This window comes from Phodopus roborovskii, unplaced genomic scaffold, assembly GCF_943737965.1.
Source record: "Phodopus roborovskii unplaced genomic scaffold, PHOROB, whole genome shotgun sequence".
NCBI classification, from domain to species: domain Eukaryota; kingdom Metazoa; phylum Chordata; class Mammalia; order Rodentia; family Cricetidae; genus Phodopus; species Phodopus roborovskii.
This window is the reverse complement of record NW_026125278.1, coordinates 16759680-16779160: the sequence shown is the minus strand read 5'-3', so window position 1 is coordinate 16779160 and position 19481 is coordinate 16759680. Positions and strand designations below refer to the sequence as shown.

The following is a 19481-nucleotide window of genomic DNA, read 5'->3' as shown; positions in this document are numbered from 1 at the left end:
GACCATCAGAAAGGGTAGGAATATCAGAGAGGGTGAGTATAACTAAAGTATGTTTTACATGCATATATGCCTACATGCATGAGCATGTCATGATGAGCCCATTATTGTATACAAATGATATACACCAAGAGAAACACATTTAAAAGAATTAAACTGAATTAACTCAGTGTCCCTCTTGCCCACAGGAGTGGTTATTGGGTTTTACTTCCTTCCTGTGTACTTAGACCTTATAGAATGGCTAAGAACTACTGCTGCCTCTGCTACCCAGTTATAAGGCTGACAGTGTCCCAACTGAGCAATTCAGGCAGACACTCCCTCTGGTGGTCATGAGTGCAGACTCCAGCTCAACCCACTATCTGCAGCTTGGTCTCTGCCCTGAGCTCAGCCAACACATTCACGCAAAGTCTGAGACTTTTATACCTGCAGTAGCTATTTAATAATTCTCTCCCTCTCTCTCTCTCTCTCTCTCTCTCTCTCTCTCTCTCTCTCTCTCTCTCTCTCTCTCTCTCTCTCTCCCTCTCCCTCTCCCTCTCCCTCTCCCTCCCTCCCTCCCCCTCTCCCTCCCTCCCTCCCTCCCTCCCTCTCTCTCTCTCTCTCTCTCTCTCTCTCTCTCTCTCTCTCTCTCTCTCTCTCCCTGCCTACATCGCTCCCTTCCTCTATCCAAAATACAAAATATACAAGATATACTTTGTTCAGGAGATGGTTTAGGCTTTGATTCCTCAGCATGCTATCTATCTCCTGCTATGTAGTCTTTTTTTTTTTTCCTGTTTCTTTTTATTTTATTTATTTTTTCTTATTTTACATATCAATCCCAATTCCCACTCCCTCCCATCCTCCCAGGTCCCCCCTGACCCCCTCCCAGTTCCAGACTCCCCAGCGAGGGTGAGGCCTTCCAGGAGGGATCATCAAAGTCTGTCAAATCATTTGGGGTAGGGCCTAGGCCCTTCCTTGTGTCTCTAGACTAAGGGAGTATCCCTCTATGGGGAATGTGCTCCCAAAGCTTTCTTGCACCAGGGATACATCCTGGTTCCACTGTCAGAGGTCCCTTAGACTACCAAGGCCTTCTAACTGAGACCCACATTCAGGGGGTCTGGGTTAGTCCCATGCTGGTTTCCCAGCTATCAGTCTGGGGCCCAATGAACATGGTATGTACTCACTCATATAGATTTTAGACATAGAACAAAGCATCACCTACAATCCATATTGCCAGAAAACAAGGAGGAACCTAAGAGAGACAACCCCAGAGAAGGGGAAAGGGACAGGATCTCCTGAGCAAATGGGGAACACGAGGGAGGGGAGAGGGAGTTAGGAGAAAGAGAAGGGAAGAAGAGGAGGGAAGAGGAAGGCATGAAGGAGCTGGAAAATTGAGTCAGGGAAAGAATAGAGGAGAGCAAGAAAAGAGATACCATGATAGAGGGAGCCAGTATAAGTTTAGAGAGAAATCTGGCACTAGGGAAATGTCCAGAGATCCACAAGGATAACCCCAACTAGCAATCTGAGCAATAGTGGAGAGACTACCCTGAATGCCCTTCCCTGATAATGAGACTGATAACTACCTAATATGCCATCCTAGAGCCTTCATCTAGTAGCTGATGGAAACAGAAGCAGACACCCACAGCTAAACACTGAGCAGAACTCCTGGAATCCAGTTGCATAGAGGAAGGAGTGATGAGCAAAGGGGCCAAGACCAGGATGTAGAAACCCACAGCTGACCTGCTATATAGTGTTAATGGAGTCTGGCCTCTACATCAGGGGTTAATGTACACTTAACCCTTTTGAACCTGCATAGATTGGGTGTTGCCCATTTTGCAATTGAGGAGGGTTATAGTACATAAAGTTCACTCAACTCTCAGGGGACACATTACCTCTGTTAAGAGTTAAAGATTCATTAAGATGAAGCCCAAAGCATTTGCTCCTATTCATTAGTAGCTGCATTAGTTGTAAATTCACTAGTCATAAATAATGTTCAAGTGGATTATAGATTACCTGTGTGAAATGTTCGCATTCCTTCCTCCATTTATTCTGTAACTGGGGACTGTGAATACAGGATTATCTTTCCAGCCAGGAATCTCCTGAATACCAAACTAAACTAGAGAAAGGCATACAGCACACCCTCAGAAATGGGGTGCAGGCATTTCCTGCTGTTCCTGTCACTGATGCTGACAGAGCTGGGGTTGTTATTGGCATACCTGTCATGTGTGTATTGTATCTTGCTCTTCAAGATTTGCAAGAGCTTTCTTTTGCACTTCCCTGGCCCCACAGCTCTCCCAGGAGCTGGTTAAAGGTGCAGTGTGGTCCCACCCCTAACCACAGCATCTTAGCGAGTTGTCCTAGGGATGCACATGATACTGATACTAGGAAGCACTGGTGAGAAATACCTTGTGCTTCTGTTGTCTTCACTTTTAGCCTGTGAAGTTATAAACATAAGCTTCTATATAAATACATTTTATCTGTTCTTTTCTTTTTTATTTATTCTTCCCTCGTTTAGTATACCCTGACTGCTGTTTTTCCTGCTTTCTCACCTCCCCAATCTATTCCCCTGCCTCCCTTCTCCCCCCAAAACCACTCCTTCTCTATTTGCCTTCAGAAAAAGGCAGGCTTCCCAGGGATGTCAACTGAACATGGCGTATCAAGTTTTACAATAAGACTAGGCACATCCCTCATAATAAGACTGGACAAGGCAACCCAGTAGGAGGAAAAGGGTCCCAAAAGCAGACAAAAGAGTCAGAAGAGCCCCACTCCCACTATAAGGAATCCCCTGGTCCTTCCATCTCTCCACTGGAAGCCTTGTTTGGTTACAGAAGATGGGCAGTTCAGGTTCCATGTCCTCCATTACTAAGAGTATTAGCGAGGGTCACCCTCATAGGTTCCTAGGAGTTTCCATTGCACTAGGTTTCTACCTTGCCCTTGAAATGCCCGTCATTCCAGATATGTCTACCAGTACTCTCTCACTCCACATCCCCCAACATGATTCCTCCTGTTACCATCTTCACCCATGAAATCTATTCTGTTATTCCTTCCCAGAGAGATCCACCTGTCCCTTCTTGATCCCTGCTTCTTTCTTGGCCTCTCTGGGTCTGTGATTGTAGCATGAGATTATACTTTACAACTAGTATTACTTGTAAGTGAGTATATAACATGCTTGGCTTACATCACTCAGGATGACTTTTTTCCTAGTTCTATACATTTGCCTGGAAATTTAATGATTTTTTTAACAGCTGAGTAGTATTCCATTGTGTAAATGTACCACATTTTCTTTGTCCATTCTTCAGTTGAGGGATAGGTTGTTTCCAGTTTCTGGCTGTTTGAATAAAACCGCTCTGAACATAGTTCTTACAAATAGTTTCCTGCCAGCCTGGTCCCAGAGCCATGTCAGCCCCAAATAACACACAGAGACACTGTATTAGATATAAAGCTGTTGGTCTGTTACTAGCGTTTCTTATTAGCTAGCTCTGTCATAAATATTAACCCATTTCTATCAATCTAAGTATTTCCAGTTGGTCTTATCTTACCAGAGAGAGGGTCCAGACCTTCTTCTCCCTCAAGTCTCTACATGTTGAATATTTCCTCCCTACTATTCCCCGAATCCTCCTTGTCTCCTAGTCTTGCCTATCTTGCTTTTCTATTGGCCAACAGGGCTTTATTCATTAACCAATAAGAGAAACTTATTTACAGAATGACATCTCCCATCGCATAGTTGAGTACATGTCCTTGTGGTGTGATGGAGCATCCTTTGGGTATATGCCCAGGAGTGGTAAAACTGGGACTTGAGATAGATAGATTAATTGCCAATTTTCTGAGGAAAGACCATATTGATTTTCATAGTTTCTATTCAAGTTCATACTCCCACCAAGGATGGAGGAGTGTTCCCCTTATTCCACATCCTCGCCAACATGAGCTGTCATTGTGTTATTGATCTTAGCCGTTCTGACAGGTATAAAATGAAATTCCAGAGGAGTTTTGAACTGTATTTCCCTGATAGCTAAGAATATTGAACATTTATTTAAGTGTTTCTTGACCATTTGAGATTCCTAGGTTGAGAATTCTCTGTTTAGAGCTGTAGCCCATCTGTTAATTGGATTATTTGATTTGTTGATGTCTAGTTTCTTAGATTCTTTATATGTTTTGGAAATCAGCCCTCTGTCAGATGTGGGATTAGCTGAGTATATCAGTCTGGGCTGGCATCTGTGCTCTCTTAAAGTCTCTAAGATATCTGTCTAGGCCCTTCTGGCTTTGAGAGTTTCTGTTGAGAAGTCAAGTGTAATTCTATCTAATAGGTGTAGTTTTATATGTTACTTAGCCTTCTTTTTTTTTTTTTTAAAGTGGCTATTTTTTTTTTTTTTTTACTTATTTTATTTAAGTTCCAATCCCAGTTCCCCCTCCCTTTTCTCCTCCTGTTTCCCCCACCCCCACACCTCCCATCTGTTCCTTGGAGAGGGTAAGATCTCCCCCTATGAAGTCTACTAAGTCTGTCCTGTCATCTCCCTTGCCGCTATTAATATTCTTTCTTCTGTATGTTAAGTGTTTTGATTATTATGTGGTATGGAGACTTTCTTATCTGGTACAATTTATTTGGTGTTCTATAAGCTTCCTACACCTTTATACGCATTTCCTTCTTAAGGTAAGGACAATTTCCTTCAAAAATTTTGTTGAAAATATTTTCTGGCTGGGAGGTGGTGGCGCACACCTTTAATCCCAGCACTGGGGAGGCAGAGGCAGGCAGATATCTGTGAGTTTGAGACCAGCCTGGTCTACAAGAACTAGCTCCAGGACAGCCTCCAAAGCCACAGAGGAACCCTGTCTCGAAAAATCAAGATAGATAGATAGATAGATAGATAGATAGATAGATAGATAGATAGATATTCTGGTCTTTTGAACAGGATTCTTCTACTCCTATTATTCTTGAGTTTGGGCTTTCCACAGTGTCCTAGATTTCCTGGATGTTTTGTGTCAGGAATTTTTTTATTTATTTATTTAACATTTTCTTTGACTGGTGTTATCAATTTTTTTCTACCATATCTTCTGTGCCTGAGATTCTCTCTTCCATCTCTTGTCGACTGTTGGTGATGCTTGAGTCTGTACTTCCTGTTACTTTACCTACATTTTTCATCTCCAGGATTCCCTCAGTTTGTGTTTTCTTTATGGCTTCTATTTTCATTTTCAGGTTTTAAACAGTTTTGTCCCTTTCCCTTTCCTGTTTGTTTATATTTTTGGCTTTCTTAGTTTTCTTTAAGGGATTTACTCGTTTCCTCCCATTGTTTGTGTTTTTCTGGATTATTTTAAGGGATTTATTCATTTCCTCTTTAAGGACCTCTATTGTCTTCATAAAGTTGGTCTTAGGTTATTTTCTTGTGCTTCCACTGTGTTAGAACATTCAGGTCTTGCTGTAATAGGATAGCTGGGCTCTGATGGTGCTGTATTGCCCTGGATGTTGTTGATTCTGTTTTTGCACTGGCATCTAGGCATGTCGGTTTAGTATGAATATAGGTGTAGGTGCTGATTTTTTAGTTTGTCTGTGTAGAATGGGTATTTTGTTCCTTAGTTTCTGTTTTCCCTTTGCTCTTCTGATTTTAATGGTCTGTATTTCTGGCAGCCTCTGTGATGCACCTGATCAGCGGATGTAGGAGGGGCTGGGGCATGGCAGTGGAGGTAGGTGGGAAGGGGCGTCAGTGGCTTGAGTTTTTCAGCTGGGAACTGAGTGTGTGGGAGGGTTCCAAGGACAAGAGGGCCTCTTACCTGTTCTCTAATTTGCCTTTCCTTTATACTTCATTTTTACTAATACCAGTGGTAGCCTGATAAAATATAACTGATTTTATATAAGAGCCTATATTAAAACACCTTTAGTGATTTTTAACCAGATAATCATTCATAAAATAAGCTGACGTTGTATGTCATGTGTTTAAATCTTGGAAATTTCAGACATAGTTGAAAAGTAAGTATTTTTTCTCACCAGCTCTACTTCATAATCCAAAGATCCCAAATAACTGTCAGACTCTTAATTCATTCTATCCATTGCATAGGGTAAAGAATGCTATCTTTTTAATAGAGGAAGACCTCAACTACGTGATGTGATGGCCCTGTAGAGAAAAAAATAGAAGTGATTTTGCTGCTGTATTCTAAGCACATACTACAGAACAGGAATGGTGAGGAACATGTGGTCTTTCTTCACACCGAATAGTTCTTCAATTTTCAGTAGACCCAAATTGGGGTGCTACAACTTAAGTCAGTTCAGACCCACATATCTTCAGTTAGAATCAGAAGACACATATAAGGGCTCAGTCCCACAAGACTGCCCTCTAAATGGGATTCAGTCACAAACCCTGACTAACAACTTGTTAACAGGGAGTTCTTGGAATTCACTCTTCAAGTCCAGTGTTCTTATTCTTGTCTTGTTGCTGTGGTTGTTTTGGTTTTGGTTTTGGTTTTGTTTGGGGTTTTTGTTTTTGCTATTTTTGCTTTTTTTTTTTTTTTTTTTTTTTGTCTTGTTTTGCTTTTTAGAATGGCTCAGAGAAATTAGGAAAAGGCTCTTAAGTTATATTTCAAGACACAGATGGGCAGCCACATGAGAAGGCTTGAGGGTAGAGGTATTTCCAAAGGGACACCGAACCCCAGGGCTTCTTGACTGCACCCCTCCCAGTAGCTTCCTCCAGTCAGCAGTTGGGAGTCCTATCAACCTGTCCTATTGGGGCTTTATTGGGACATTATTTTGTAGACATCATTGATTATGCCATTGCCCTTTGGTGAGTTCCAGCCTTCTCCCATTCCCGGAGGTTAGGGATAGCTGGACATTCTAACCCTAAAGTCATGGTTGCCTTCCCTGGTTCACACCTCTTCTGAAGCTATGCAAGAATCCTCAGTCGTAAGTGTTCTTATTAGTATTCAAAAAGACACTTTGGCTTTGATCACATCAAGTCTCTTGGGAGCTGTCCCAGGAGCTGATTGACTATAAGAATATCAAATACATATTTCTCAACATAAACCACATTATAATTGGAGCCATAAAAGTGATGATGCATTTTTTTTCACTCTGCATGACTTTTCAACAAAAACTCTTTTTTAGATCTTGCCTGATGTAAAGTTAAATACTAAGAAAATGGAAAGTAGTAAGACTAGTATTTACTTAGTACATTATTCATTAAGAACATTGAGAATTAAAGTTTCATTCTGTTTTATAAAAACCCACTAGGAAGAATTTGACCAATGAATTTGATACACATGAGCCAACACCTTTTCTTTGACTTGGTAGATTACCATCTTTCTTAAGTTTGGATCCACTTCCAAAACTTAATCCTTTGTCATCTAATTGTCATGATGTAACTCTGAGAGTGTTGCATGGCAATAAGATTCTGAGACACAATATAGGCTGATGGATGTTTATTCAGGGAGAAATCACTTACACCAGAAACCGATGACAAGCCGCGGGTTCCCACCAAGAATCTCCCTGATGCTCTCTCTGTCTCCGACCAGGAAGCAAGAGAGAGTGCTGGGGTCTGGGACCCAGATGTAGTTCCCCCAGGCCACACCTGTCCCTACCACCAGTGAGTGTGATCAGAGCAACAGGTGCAGGCAGAGTGGATATCTCACTACACTGAAAGTACCTCTTAGATGAGGTCCCTCCCAGCATCACTTTTTCCTCTGGGTCAATTCCTCTATAATGTGGGTTACTTTGCCCTCATGAAAATCCTCTGATGGCCCACATATGGCTGGTTCTCCGATGGTGTCAGTAGTCCTGTGGTCAATTTTTTCTTCTATAGTTCTACTTGCATTCTGTTCAAATGTTTCAGTTATTTCCACAGTACACCAGAAGTTTTTGTTGTACTACACTCAATATCTGGGAGGGAGTGTATGTTATGCATGTTTCACTACATTTTTGGGATAGTGTAATCACATATGCACATATGAAAACCAGGTCAGCTCTGGGTGTCTTTCCTCAGAAGCTATGCACCATGTTTTTGGAAGCAGAACCCCTTACTTGCCTATAGTTCATCAACTAGGCTAGACTGGTTGACCACTAAGTTTGAGAGGCCTTCCTGTCTCTGCATCCTCAGTGCCAGGATTACCAGTATGTCCCACAGTGCCTACCTTTTGATGTGGTTGCCAGGAATTTAACTCAGATCCTCACACTTGAATGACAAGCACGTTTCAAACTGAGCCATCATCACAACTCTAGTAGTAGTGTTTAACCATCAAATTGTTTTGCCCAAGTATCTGCCTACTGCCAGCAGACAAGCAACCAACAGAACTGTCTGTTTTGTTGTCTGTGTGTGAACTTACCACAAAGGCACGTGGCTCATCACAGTGGGACTTCAAGAGTGACGCCTGGTCATCAACCCTGATACTCATCATTATTCACCTTGTGATTTTTACATGGGAAAGACTGTGATGTTCCATGCAGTCGAAAAACAAGTAGCTGAGATCTGAATGGTGTTGTTGAGGGATTGGTGTTGTCTACTGAAAGATGCTAGCTTTATTATAGAAACCCTCAAATCAACAGGTGTTTTACTGACATCTGAACATGTATATGAAAGAAAGGAAGATCTAAATTTACTTTTTAAATTGTTTAACACTGTCTTAAACTCAGCTAAATATACAGCTGATTTTTTAAACTATCAAAACAAAAACAAAAAAAAAATAAAAAAAGTCCTGTAACTCTGTAACTATTTTCTGAGAATATGGCCGTAGGTTCTTGACAGAAACCTTTAGTTCTTGTAAGGCTCATAGGCCTGTAGGGTGATGGGCCATGATGATGCTGGACAGAAAGACACCAGCTATCTCCTGATCTCTGGACTGGGCTTGGCTTCCTAAGTATATTCATAATATTAAACTCATTTGGCCATTCCTACTGCCTACGTTTCCTGTGACCTTTCATCCTCAGAGCACAGTTTATGCATTTCTTCATAGTTGTAACCCTTTGCCTTCTGGGCTGTGGTGGTCTTTGGAATCTCACAGTTGTGTGTCGAGTAAATAGAAGGGCCGGGACGCAAAATATGACTGATTTCAGCTCTGTGCTGGAAGTAACTGAAGTGAGCTTCATTGAAGCTAGTGAGTTTTAGTGTGTAAAAGAGGAGGCTGATTCCTCAACCTTACTGCAACTAGTTCATCTTTCCCTGTGCAGTGATGGCCTCCTCGCCCTTGGGAATGGCTTCCTATTGACAGTTCACCATCAGTGATGGCGTCAGTATGGCTATCACTTACGCTGGACCAGGCCCTCTTTATCTCCAATCTATGCCAAAAAGTGATGGGGTCATCTTGTTTCCTTGTGATCACTTAGGAGTACATCCCCACAACTCCTTTCTAAGGACAGTCTGGTATGACTGAGTGTTCAGTGCTGGGGACTGGAACAAACTTAAGAGCTGCGCACATTTGAAGACAATGCCTCTTATTCCGTATGCTGACCATGAACCAAAAAAAAAAAAAAAAAAAAAAAAAAAGGCCCGTTATTACAAGAGGCACTGAAATCTAAGCCACTGTATAAAACTTGATATATTTTGTAATGCTGTGCAATTCAAATGGCAAAGACTTCCATGCTGGATGTGGCCTGCCTGGCAAGTTGGATGATGGATTCGAACAGGTTGAAGAGCCATTGCTTCAGCCCCAGATTTCCCACTTTCTGTGACTGAGAGAACATTCCTTAGTCTCTGTTAGCCTTCATTTCCTCATCTGTATGGAGGATTTTAAAGGTGGATATCAGATACCGTTGTTAAAGGGGACTATTATTGGGAGCCCAATCTCTAAGGTTCTTAGTAAAGTCTGGAGAAGTTCACCCCTTGGCTCCATTGCCTTCTAATCCTCCAAGTACAGGTGCTCACTCCAAGCCTCCTGCTGTCAAGGACATCTAAGTTGTAAACATACTGTCTTTTGCATCATCCCAAGTGGTTCAGATAAACGACAAATGCAGCCATGCATGTTATTGTATTTGACCCATTTCACATATAATTGTGCCATCCTGGATTAATACTATTTGGTGAATTTGGACATGTGGCTTTTTCAGAACTTTTTCTTTATCGTGTAACCTTTTAGAATGTCTAAAACGCCTGTGTTTTAACTTCTCAGCTTATCTTTATTAGAAGAATTTGACTGCAGCTGCAATGAGCTGGAATCCCTTCCTTCCACCATCGGCTACCTGCACAGCCTGCGGACCCTAGCAGTTGATGAGAATTTCCTCCCAGAGTTGCCCAGAGAAGTGAGAAACAAGCTCATTTCTGTCAATTAACTTTCAATGACTCTGTTTTAAAATGAAATCCGAACAGGTGCAATCGCAGAATGGATTTATGACTTGAACTGTGAAAATATGTAGGCATTGCCTGTTTAGATAGATATATGCTAATTGCTTGAGTGGTAACCTGTGTATAATTCATATACTAAATTTTGCATGTAAAGAATTGTAAGAATATGTTAATCAAGGCTAAGGGATGCAATTTTGAATCATTTATTTATCTTGCTTTTAAGAATAGCTATACACAGCACTTAAGATGATTGCAATTACACTTCTGAAGTAAAAGGATGGAATTTTTGCTATATATATGTCTGTAAGGCTTGATATTTCTTATAACATTATTTTAGTTTCTGAAGAGATTCTTTTAATTTTACCTCTAAACTGGATTTTATCTATTAATGTTCAGGGAAAAAAGTAAAGTGTATTTTCAGTCTAAAACTTTCTACTAAAAAGTTTCCACAATAATAGTTACATCATTATTGTGGAGTCAAAAATTATCAGTAAAGATGGCAAGCACCATGTAATGTGGCATAAAATCGGGTTTGCTGAGTGGTTGAATATGTGTGCCGTCCTTTTTCAAGCACAGGAAATTAGGTAGAAAAATAATATGATTTGTGAAAACAACACTGCTACCAAGTGTATAGACATTTACATTATTTAAAATAATTATTGTTTAAGCATGTGAAAGAATATGAAATATGTGTTACTGTCATAGCTAGAGGCCTGAGCCACTGTAAAGAGCAAGATTACAAAAGCATAAGTCAATAAATACACTACGCTATATGTGTTAAATGACATTAAAACAGTAAAGGAATCTCTAGGCTAAGTGCGGTGGCAACTCTTACTATCTCAGTACTCAGGAAGACCATTGAGTTCAAGACCACCCTGACTAATACTGTGAGTTTGGGGTTAGCCTGAACTACAGTGTGAAACACTGGAGAGACAGAGAGAGAGAGAGAGAGAGAGAGAGAGAGAGAGAGAGAGAGAGAGAGAGAGAGAGAGAACATATCTGTGATCTAAATTATTTTGTATACTAGCGAAACTAATACGCAGTAACAGTATTTTGTGGCTCCTTTCTAAAATATACTTTTGTTTATTCTTCGAGAATTTCACACAGTAGACAGCACAACATTGTAACCACACTTCCTTCTGCCACCTACAGATTGGCAGCTGTAAGAACGTCACTGTTATGTCTCTACGCTCCAATAAGCTAGAATTTCTTCCTGAAGAAATTGGGCAGATGCAGAGGCTGCGAGTCTTAAATCTGAGTGATAACAGGTATGCGAATTATTTGATAAAAGTAGATTACGGAGCCAGGCTTGGTAATGCACGCAGAGGTCAGCCTGGTCTACATAGTGGCTGGTAGTAATATCACTAGTCAGCTCTCATGCAAAACCAAAGGTTAGTTCATTGCAGCAAGGACAGATAATATTTAGTCACATTCAGAGTAAGATGGACAAAAAAAAAAAAAAAAAAAAAAAAGGATGAACCCTCTTCTTATAATATATTATATTGGTAGGTGCTAGAAACAAAAATTAAACTATAATTTATTTTTTCCCACCTTCTATATTAAAACAACAGTCAGTATAGGAAGTGGGAAGAGTAGATATGGTGGGCAATGCTTCTGCCTTGATACCGTGGTTACAGAGCAGAGTGCCTGAACACTGTCACTGCAACTGGCGTCATCGGTGATCAGAGTTTAGGAAGTCGTGAACAATACTCACAAAAGTTTTATAAGCACAAAAGTTTTCATTTGTTTTTCAGTTTCCTTTGGGAAAAGTAATGTCAATTAAAAAAAAAAAAACTACTGTCTTTGTAGTTAAGCAATGTTCCCACATAAGAAAATTAAAAGATTTGGGATTGTTTTAATTGTAAACCAGAGTGGCAATGTGACAATGCTTTGTGCGTTGAGACCCAGCCATGTCCTCCTCTGGCTTAGTGTGCAGACTGGCAAAAGAGGCAATGCCTTGAATGTCACATCTAAGCAGCCTTTGTTAAGATCTCTAAATAACTTCTTACGAGCTAGATTAGGAGTGTGATCATGGAAACTCCATAGAGAGGTGGGCTTCCTTAGGAAGACGAATTCCTGTTGTTTCAATAACACCACAGGGGAAGCATCTCAGGATTTGTTCTTTAAGTGAGGCTGACTGCTTGTTAACCTGGAAAGGGGGAATCTTCCTGACAAGCTAAAGTCTCTCCCAAATACTCATTTTCCTTAAACATTCTAATGATTACCTGGAAAATAAGTTTACCAAATACCACAAAAAAACCCATAACAGAAATCTTGGTATGTTAGTGGTCCTTACCTCGAAAATCTACCTGACTTCAGTGCCTACCATAGATCAGATACATTCGTGAATGCTGAGGACATGCATGGGACTCATATCAGAGAATCACAAAGCCAGAAGTTTAAAATACCTCGTCAGAGGAAAAAAAAAAAATCAGACACATCCTGTAGTATGGTAACTACAACACATACAAATTAATATTTTCAGCTAATTAGTCTGTCAGTGAATCAAGCTGGGGGAGGTAGATGGTGCACAGTGAAATCTGAGGCCAGAGCTAACATCACCACAGATAATGAACTGCCTGCAGAACTGTTGAGTGAGAAGTGCTACCTGCCGTAAGTAGTGAGCCATTGCAATTCTGTGTTTAAGAAGGAGCTGGCTGGCAGAGTCTGGCATTGTAGCTGGAAACGGTGGCTGTTTTGCTCCATCAGCTGCAAGGTTGTGCGTTAGCCAATGCCCTGCTCATCCTTCAGAGATCACTGCAGGAGCACAAGCAACAAGGAGCTCTCCATCACACTCTTCTCTCTAGACAGCACATTAGGCCTGCACCATGATGACTCCTAGGGGACATGGACGAACACGACATGAATCCTAGACAAGTTTCACTGGTGTGGCTCGGTGGCAGCCTTTCATTTAACTGTTTATAATATAAAAATGCTATTCCACCCCATAAGTCTTACTTTACAATTTCTAGCATGAATGAATTTAAGCAACTTGTGTGGGTAATTTAGTAATTCCGCCAAGAAAGAACACTGAGATAAGTCAGTACCTGCTTTGTTTGTGCTCTTACTTACGTTTTACAGACATTCATTAGTCCATAAGATTTAGGTAGTCTCCCCAAGAACCCCACCGTACACCCTTAACATTTACACATGTAGTCAACCTCCTTTCATATTTACTAAATTATTTGAAAGTGCCTGATTACTTTTGAACATAAATTAAGCCCTTATTAATCATCATAACGTTTTGCACTTGCTTTTTAAAAGCGCATTTGTCAATTGGCTAATAGGACCCCAATATATACGGAAACCTTCATTACAAGTTGTGTGTAGATGTATGATCAGGTATAATCCTGCTGAGGATGGCATTGTGGCATGTTTGTGCCGCTGGCTCTGAAGCTCGGAGGGTGACAGTAACCAAGGTATCAAATGTGGTGATCGCTCACCGTCTCAAAGACATCAAGAGCACACTGATGTAGGCGTTTGCTGCTTGGCTAAACTTGACATATCTGAAAAACACTATTTGTAAAGATTCCTTCTGCAATGTCTACTGTGCGATGTACAAGGGAAGGAAGAATTTCTGGAGATCAGCATCACTTTGGAAACTATGAAGCGATCTAGAAGTAAGATATCGTGGCCCTATCCTTTCAGAAACTACAGTTTTGTAAGGATATCAGATAAGAAGCAAATAGTCACCAGATAGTCACGTATAAGAGCTGTGAAATATTCTGTACAGTGCAAGGCACTCCGGGACCGGACTGAGTGAAGGAGCTGAGGTGGGACCCAGGAAAACCTACAATATGAGGAAATGGCATTTAAAGAACTGTGGGATTTAATCAAATGAAGCATAGCAAGAAGAATATTCCAGAAGGGGCCAAGCTGAAATGTCTCCTGGGTTGATAAAGCGCCATTGAGCATGCTAGTTATGAGAAAGAAACAAACAACAAAAGGAGGGAGGGAGGGAGGGAGAAAGGGAGGGAGGGAGGGAGGGAGGGAGGGAGGGAAGAGGATCAATGCTGAGATGTGAGAATAGCTTCAAGGGTTTTAGGATTTTAGCTTATTTTTATCTATGTGTGTGTGTGTGTATGTGTGCCAATAAAAGCAGCCATGTGGCTACATATTTGGGTTTTAATATTGTATTTGTGTGAGTGGGTATGCATGCCCACACATGCACGCCTAATGAAATACTGAAGTTGGAGTTAAGGAGCAGCTGTGAGCTGCCTGGTGTGAGGTCTGTGAACAGAACTCATGTTTTAGGGGAGGCAACAAGTTCTAACTGCTGAGCCACCTCTCTAGTACTGGGGTGCACACTGTAGAGCCTGACCATGGGTACTAACAGGATTTTTATTTTATTTAAATACTATGAGAAGCATTTGAAAGATTAGAAAGATTGTTGTTGTTTGGGGCCTGGAAAATGAGATAAAGGCACTTGCCTCCAACCCTGATGAACTGCCTTTCATCCCCTGGACCTATAGAGTGGAAGGAGAAAAAAACAACTCCTGGAAGTTGTCCTCTAACTTCACATGCACAGAAATACACATACACACGTGCTCACATACATACATACATACACACATGCTCACATACACACACACGTGCGCACATGCTCACATACACACACATGCTCACATACATACACACTCATGCTCACACTCACACATACACACATGCATACACATACGCACACATGCACACATACTCACATACACACACATGCTCACATACATACACACGCATGCTCATACTCACACATACACATACGCACACATGCACACATACACACATATGTACACACATACATACATACACAAGTGCTCACACATACACGCATGGCTCACATACACACACATGCACACATACATACACAGGCATGCTCACACTCACACATAGACACATACATACACACATGCACACATGCTCACATACACACACATGTGTGCACACATACATACACATGCAAGGTATGCTCACTCAGACATACACACATACATACACATACGCACACATGCACACATACATGCACACATGCCCACACAAACACACATACATACACACACACATGCTCATATACACACACACACTAGTAAATAAGAAAGGAATTTTTTGTTCTTTTAAGACTATTTAGACACTCAAGAGAAATGATGGATGAGAGCAATGTATTAACACAGTAGTATGTTTAAATAAGCTTTGCTGTCCGTATCTATGCTATGAGACATCTCTTGTCCCTACAGGTTGAAGAATTTACCGTTCTCGTTCACCAAACTCAAAGAGCTTGCAGCATTGTGGCTTTCTGACAATCAGGTAAAAAAAAAAAAAAAAAAGCTTATGCCCTGAGTTACCTTGCTCCTTAGGTGAAGTGTAACTGAAACTTTGTGCTACTGTGTCCCAGTAGATACACTGGACGACTATTATAAAATATAGATTTTTTTTATGCCTTGGAGGGGGGTTTTCACAAAAGTTCCTTCACACACGGTGTAGGTGAAACAGTGCCAGGGTCTCTATGCTCCTCAACTACCTCTGTTCCATACATACTTCATTGACAGAGACCCAACACACAAATGGTGGTGTGCATAGCTTTTCAGCTCCTGGTGGCACACACATCCTTAGAGGACACACTTTAATTATAGCTGTGAAGGTAAAAACTGAAAAGCCATTACCACAATCCCCACAAGAGGGAATTACCAGCCGCTATCTTCCTTTTTTCCTCACTGTTTTTAATTATGATCAACGTAATTCTAAAACTTTATTCAAGACCTTTGCTGATACATTGATAGCTATCTTCAGGAATTTTGTGGTTGTCTCGATATTTTTGTATACTCATGAAAATAGATTATAATTGGATCAAGAGTTCCATGTTAATGAATCATTTTTATCAACTGGAAAATAACAGGAAACAGAGACACATGCTTTGCCTCAAAAGCGTGTGTGGGACATTTCATCAGGATTTACCACTAACCATTTTTTTCTGCTGTTCCTAAATCTTTGAAACCCCTACTCCAAAATATGAATGGCCAAATAGAAACAATGCACCTTCAGTTCGATATATCAATATTCCCTGGAAATCAGGTTTCTATTTCTAGTTATTTGGGTTCTTTTATTACATGTTAAAAGTGATTCCTGCAGATTTAAAGTGTAAGCATAAGAGTGTTAGTGTGTTACTTTTATTACAAGTTAAAAGTGATCCCTGCAGATTTAAAGTGTAAGCATAAGAGTGTTAGTGTGTTACTTTTATTACAAGTTAAAAGTGATCCCTGCAGATTTAAAGTGTAAGCATTAGAGTGTTAATGTGTCTTCAGCTACTCACAGCTCTAGCTTCCACCTGCTGGTAAAAGGTTGGATTGCCATTCCTGGTCTCACAGATGCCTTCGAAGCACTGGGCTATCTTTACAGATGATCATTTCCAGAGTCTGTGAACTCTGATGCTGGGGTAGTAGCCTTACAATATAAAAATGTCTTAACATCACAAGTACTATTCTGGTGGGGGAATAACCATAAAAGCTACTGCACCAGTTAACTTCAATTGTGGCAATGTCCCTAGGCAGCTTCATGAGACCCTTGCTTCTTTCCTATTAATAGATGGTGTTTACACTATTCTTATGAAAATAATACCTGAGTTAAAAGCCTCCAAAAATAGTATTTCTGATACCGAATTGGTAACAGACAATAAAATACATAAGATATGTGCACAGCTTGTATTCACATGTGGGCTGTGCCTTGCTCAGTGTGAGCAGTGCAGGTACCACATGTCTGTGTACACCACAACCTGTGAGAAGCAATTCATGCCCAGGACCACACTTTTCACTCAGCTGAAAGTTTAACAGGCTCCTGCCTCCTCAAGATTAGGACTGAAGTGCACAGTTGAACAGGCTTTGATAAGCTTTTTAAAAGTATACTAAAGAAGATCAAACATCACAAAAAAAAAAAAAAAAAAAACTTAAAATCTGGAAAGAGCCACAGCAGTATCTATGGTATGCCATCTTGTCCATTCATCTCTGAGAGGTCAGACAATTACTTGTTTCCTAACCGGTGCTCATTGCTTCCAGTCCAAGGCCCTTATCCCTCTACAAACAGAAGCCCACCCAGAAACCAAGCAAAGAGTACTGACAAACTACATGTTTCCCCAGCAACCCCGTGGTGATGAAGGTAGGTTGTCAGCAGACGCATTCGGTAATATTTAATGATGTTGTAGATGAAAAGGACTTTTTAGATTCCAGTTTCTGTCCAGGAATACTGGTTCATGGGAAGTAAAAGAACACTCCATAGCATACCATCTGGGAGTTTGAGTCTCGGTGCTGTAATATTTTAAGATTCCAAAAGCAAGCCCCCTTCAGGGGACGGCTCGGTTTGTAAAGTGCTTGACATGCAAGCGTGAGAGTCTCCACCATCAGTGCAAAAATCCCATCATGGTGACACATGACCTGCATCCCCATGCCAGGGAGAAAAGATGCCAGTGCTTGCTGTTCAACCAGCCTAGCCTAATGGGTGAGCCTTAGCTCTGAGTGAGAGAGAAATCCCGTCTCAAAAGTTAAGGTAGAGATCAAATAAAGAAGACACCTAATGTTGAGCTCTGGCCTCCACTTGCATGTGCACATGCATGTACCCAAACACACATGAATGGGCACACGTGCATGCACGCGCTCACACACACACACACACACACACACACACACACACACACCACCAAATAGAAAAGTCTTCCTCCTAGCACACACGAGAATAATGTAAACACTCTAGAGTGTTCTCTAAGGGTTAGACTGCAGGGTATGGGACCTGGTCATCAAATGCTGTGCCCAGCGACTAGCAGCCAAAGAAGGACTGGCTGGAGAGGGCCTTCTCCTGTGCGTATTACACAGCGTATTTTAAAGATCGGGACAACAATCTTGGACCCACCCCCACCCCCAGGCGAGTTAGTCATAGGACTTGACGTACAGTCATGACATTTTCTCTTTACATTGAGATTCCCAAAGCGATATGAGCAACTTGATTAAAAAACAGTTTTTAACAACCTAAACCTGTTATAACAAGTCTTATAGCCTATGATTGATCACACTGTTATACAAAGCTCTAAAAGGGGGTTGCCTTTTCCTATTTGAATAGCACTGGCTGGCATTTGTTCTCTGTAGCTATGCACAATCATGGCGGTTCTTGTGACAATGAACCCTGTTTAATGCAGCCACAGATAAACCCACCCTGTCTGAGACCAGCTTTTGAAGTGAAGCATTTACTTGTGTGTTCCTCATTTTCAAGAATAATGGTAATAAATGGCTTTACTCTTTGACTTCCAGATGTAAATGAATCACTGGGGAATACGTAAGGATGCTTTTATTCAAGTTTTGACTTGCATAAATATAAAAGGGGAAGGTTGTTTTGAAATATAATTTTCACTTCTGAATAAACTGATCTTTTGATTTTATGAAAGAAAAGCCACCACGTTTTTGCATCATAAAGAACCAATTAAGTGCTGTTTTATTAACCTGAATTTATCTTCTCTTCTTTGCAACATCCCTGGGTTTCAAAATCATGTTTAAAAAAAAAAAAAATAAGAAGTAACCCAGATCCACAAGTCATCCCTGAGATCTAGTGTGTCACCTAAGCCCCTGGTCAACCTCCCCCACCCCACCCCCACCCCCATGTGAGGTCAGGAATCAGGTGACCTGAGTTGCAAAAGCCTTTGCCTTTACTGCCTTGAATCTTCTGTTTGTTTTTCTATTGAGGACAGAAAATTTGGTGTAATGGTTGAAAAATAATTCTTGAACTTCAACCCAGTCAATCAACTTCTGCCTGTTGAAAAAGAAAATGATAAGTGAATTTTTCGAATTCTGTTAGACAGAGAAAATCGTGACATAGAAAAATTCTTTGGAAAAGGAGTTAGCTTCAACTAAGCACTTGTCAATGGGCTTTCATACACTTTTCATTATTATGTTTCCAAGCAGATTTTTACCATTAGATGACATTTTGATGTAAACTGGTGATTTGTAAACCATCTTCCCTGCTTATTTGAGGCACATTTAAATGAATTAAAACCATAGTGCTTAAAAATGAGGTTACTCCAGTCACATACGCCTCACACATACACACAAAGAACCAGCAAGAACATCAGAGTACGGGGCGTTTTGCTGAAAAGTCATCGCTGTGTAGTATCTTGCCTTGTTATAACGTGACTCCGGCTCGGTAGCTACCCCAACGTTGTGTACCCCTGAGAGACCTGGGCAGAATCGGATCACTCTGCCAGCTTACTCACCACAAAGAAGACGCTAA

At 40.9% G+C, this 19481-nt stretch overlaps 1 protein-coding gene across 8 annotated transcripts in view; it reads left to right on the top strand.

The window, feature by feature from the left end:
• Positions 1–19481, top strand: part of Lrrc7 (leucine rich repeat containing 7) — a 439615-nt gene that overhangs the window by 338063 nt on the left and 82071 nt on the right. For all 8 annotated transcript variants that reach the window (XM_051195799.1, XM_051195785.1, XM_051195793.1 and 5 more), the window contains 4 exons: positions 10054–10183; positions 11379–11494; positions 15455–15524; positions 17267–17366. In XM_051195799.1, coding sequence (XP_051051756.1) covers positions 10054–10183; positions 11379–11494; positions 15455–15524; positions 17267–17366 — 416 coding nt within the window. The remainder of the gene's footprint in view (positions 1–10053; positions 10184–11378; positions 11495–15454; positions 15525–17266; positions 17367–19481) is intronic.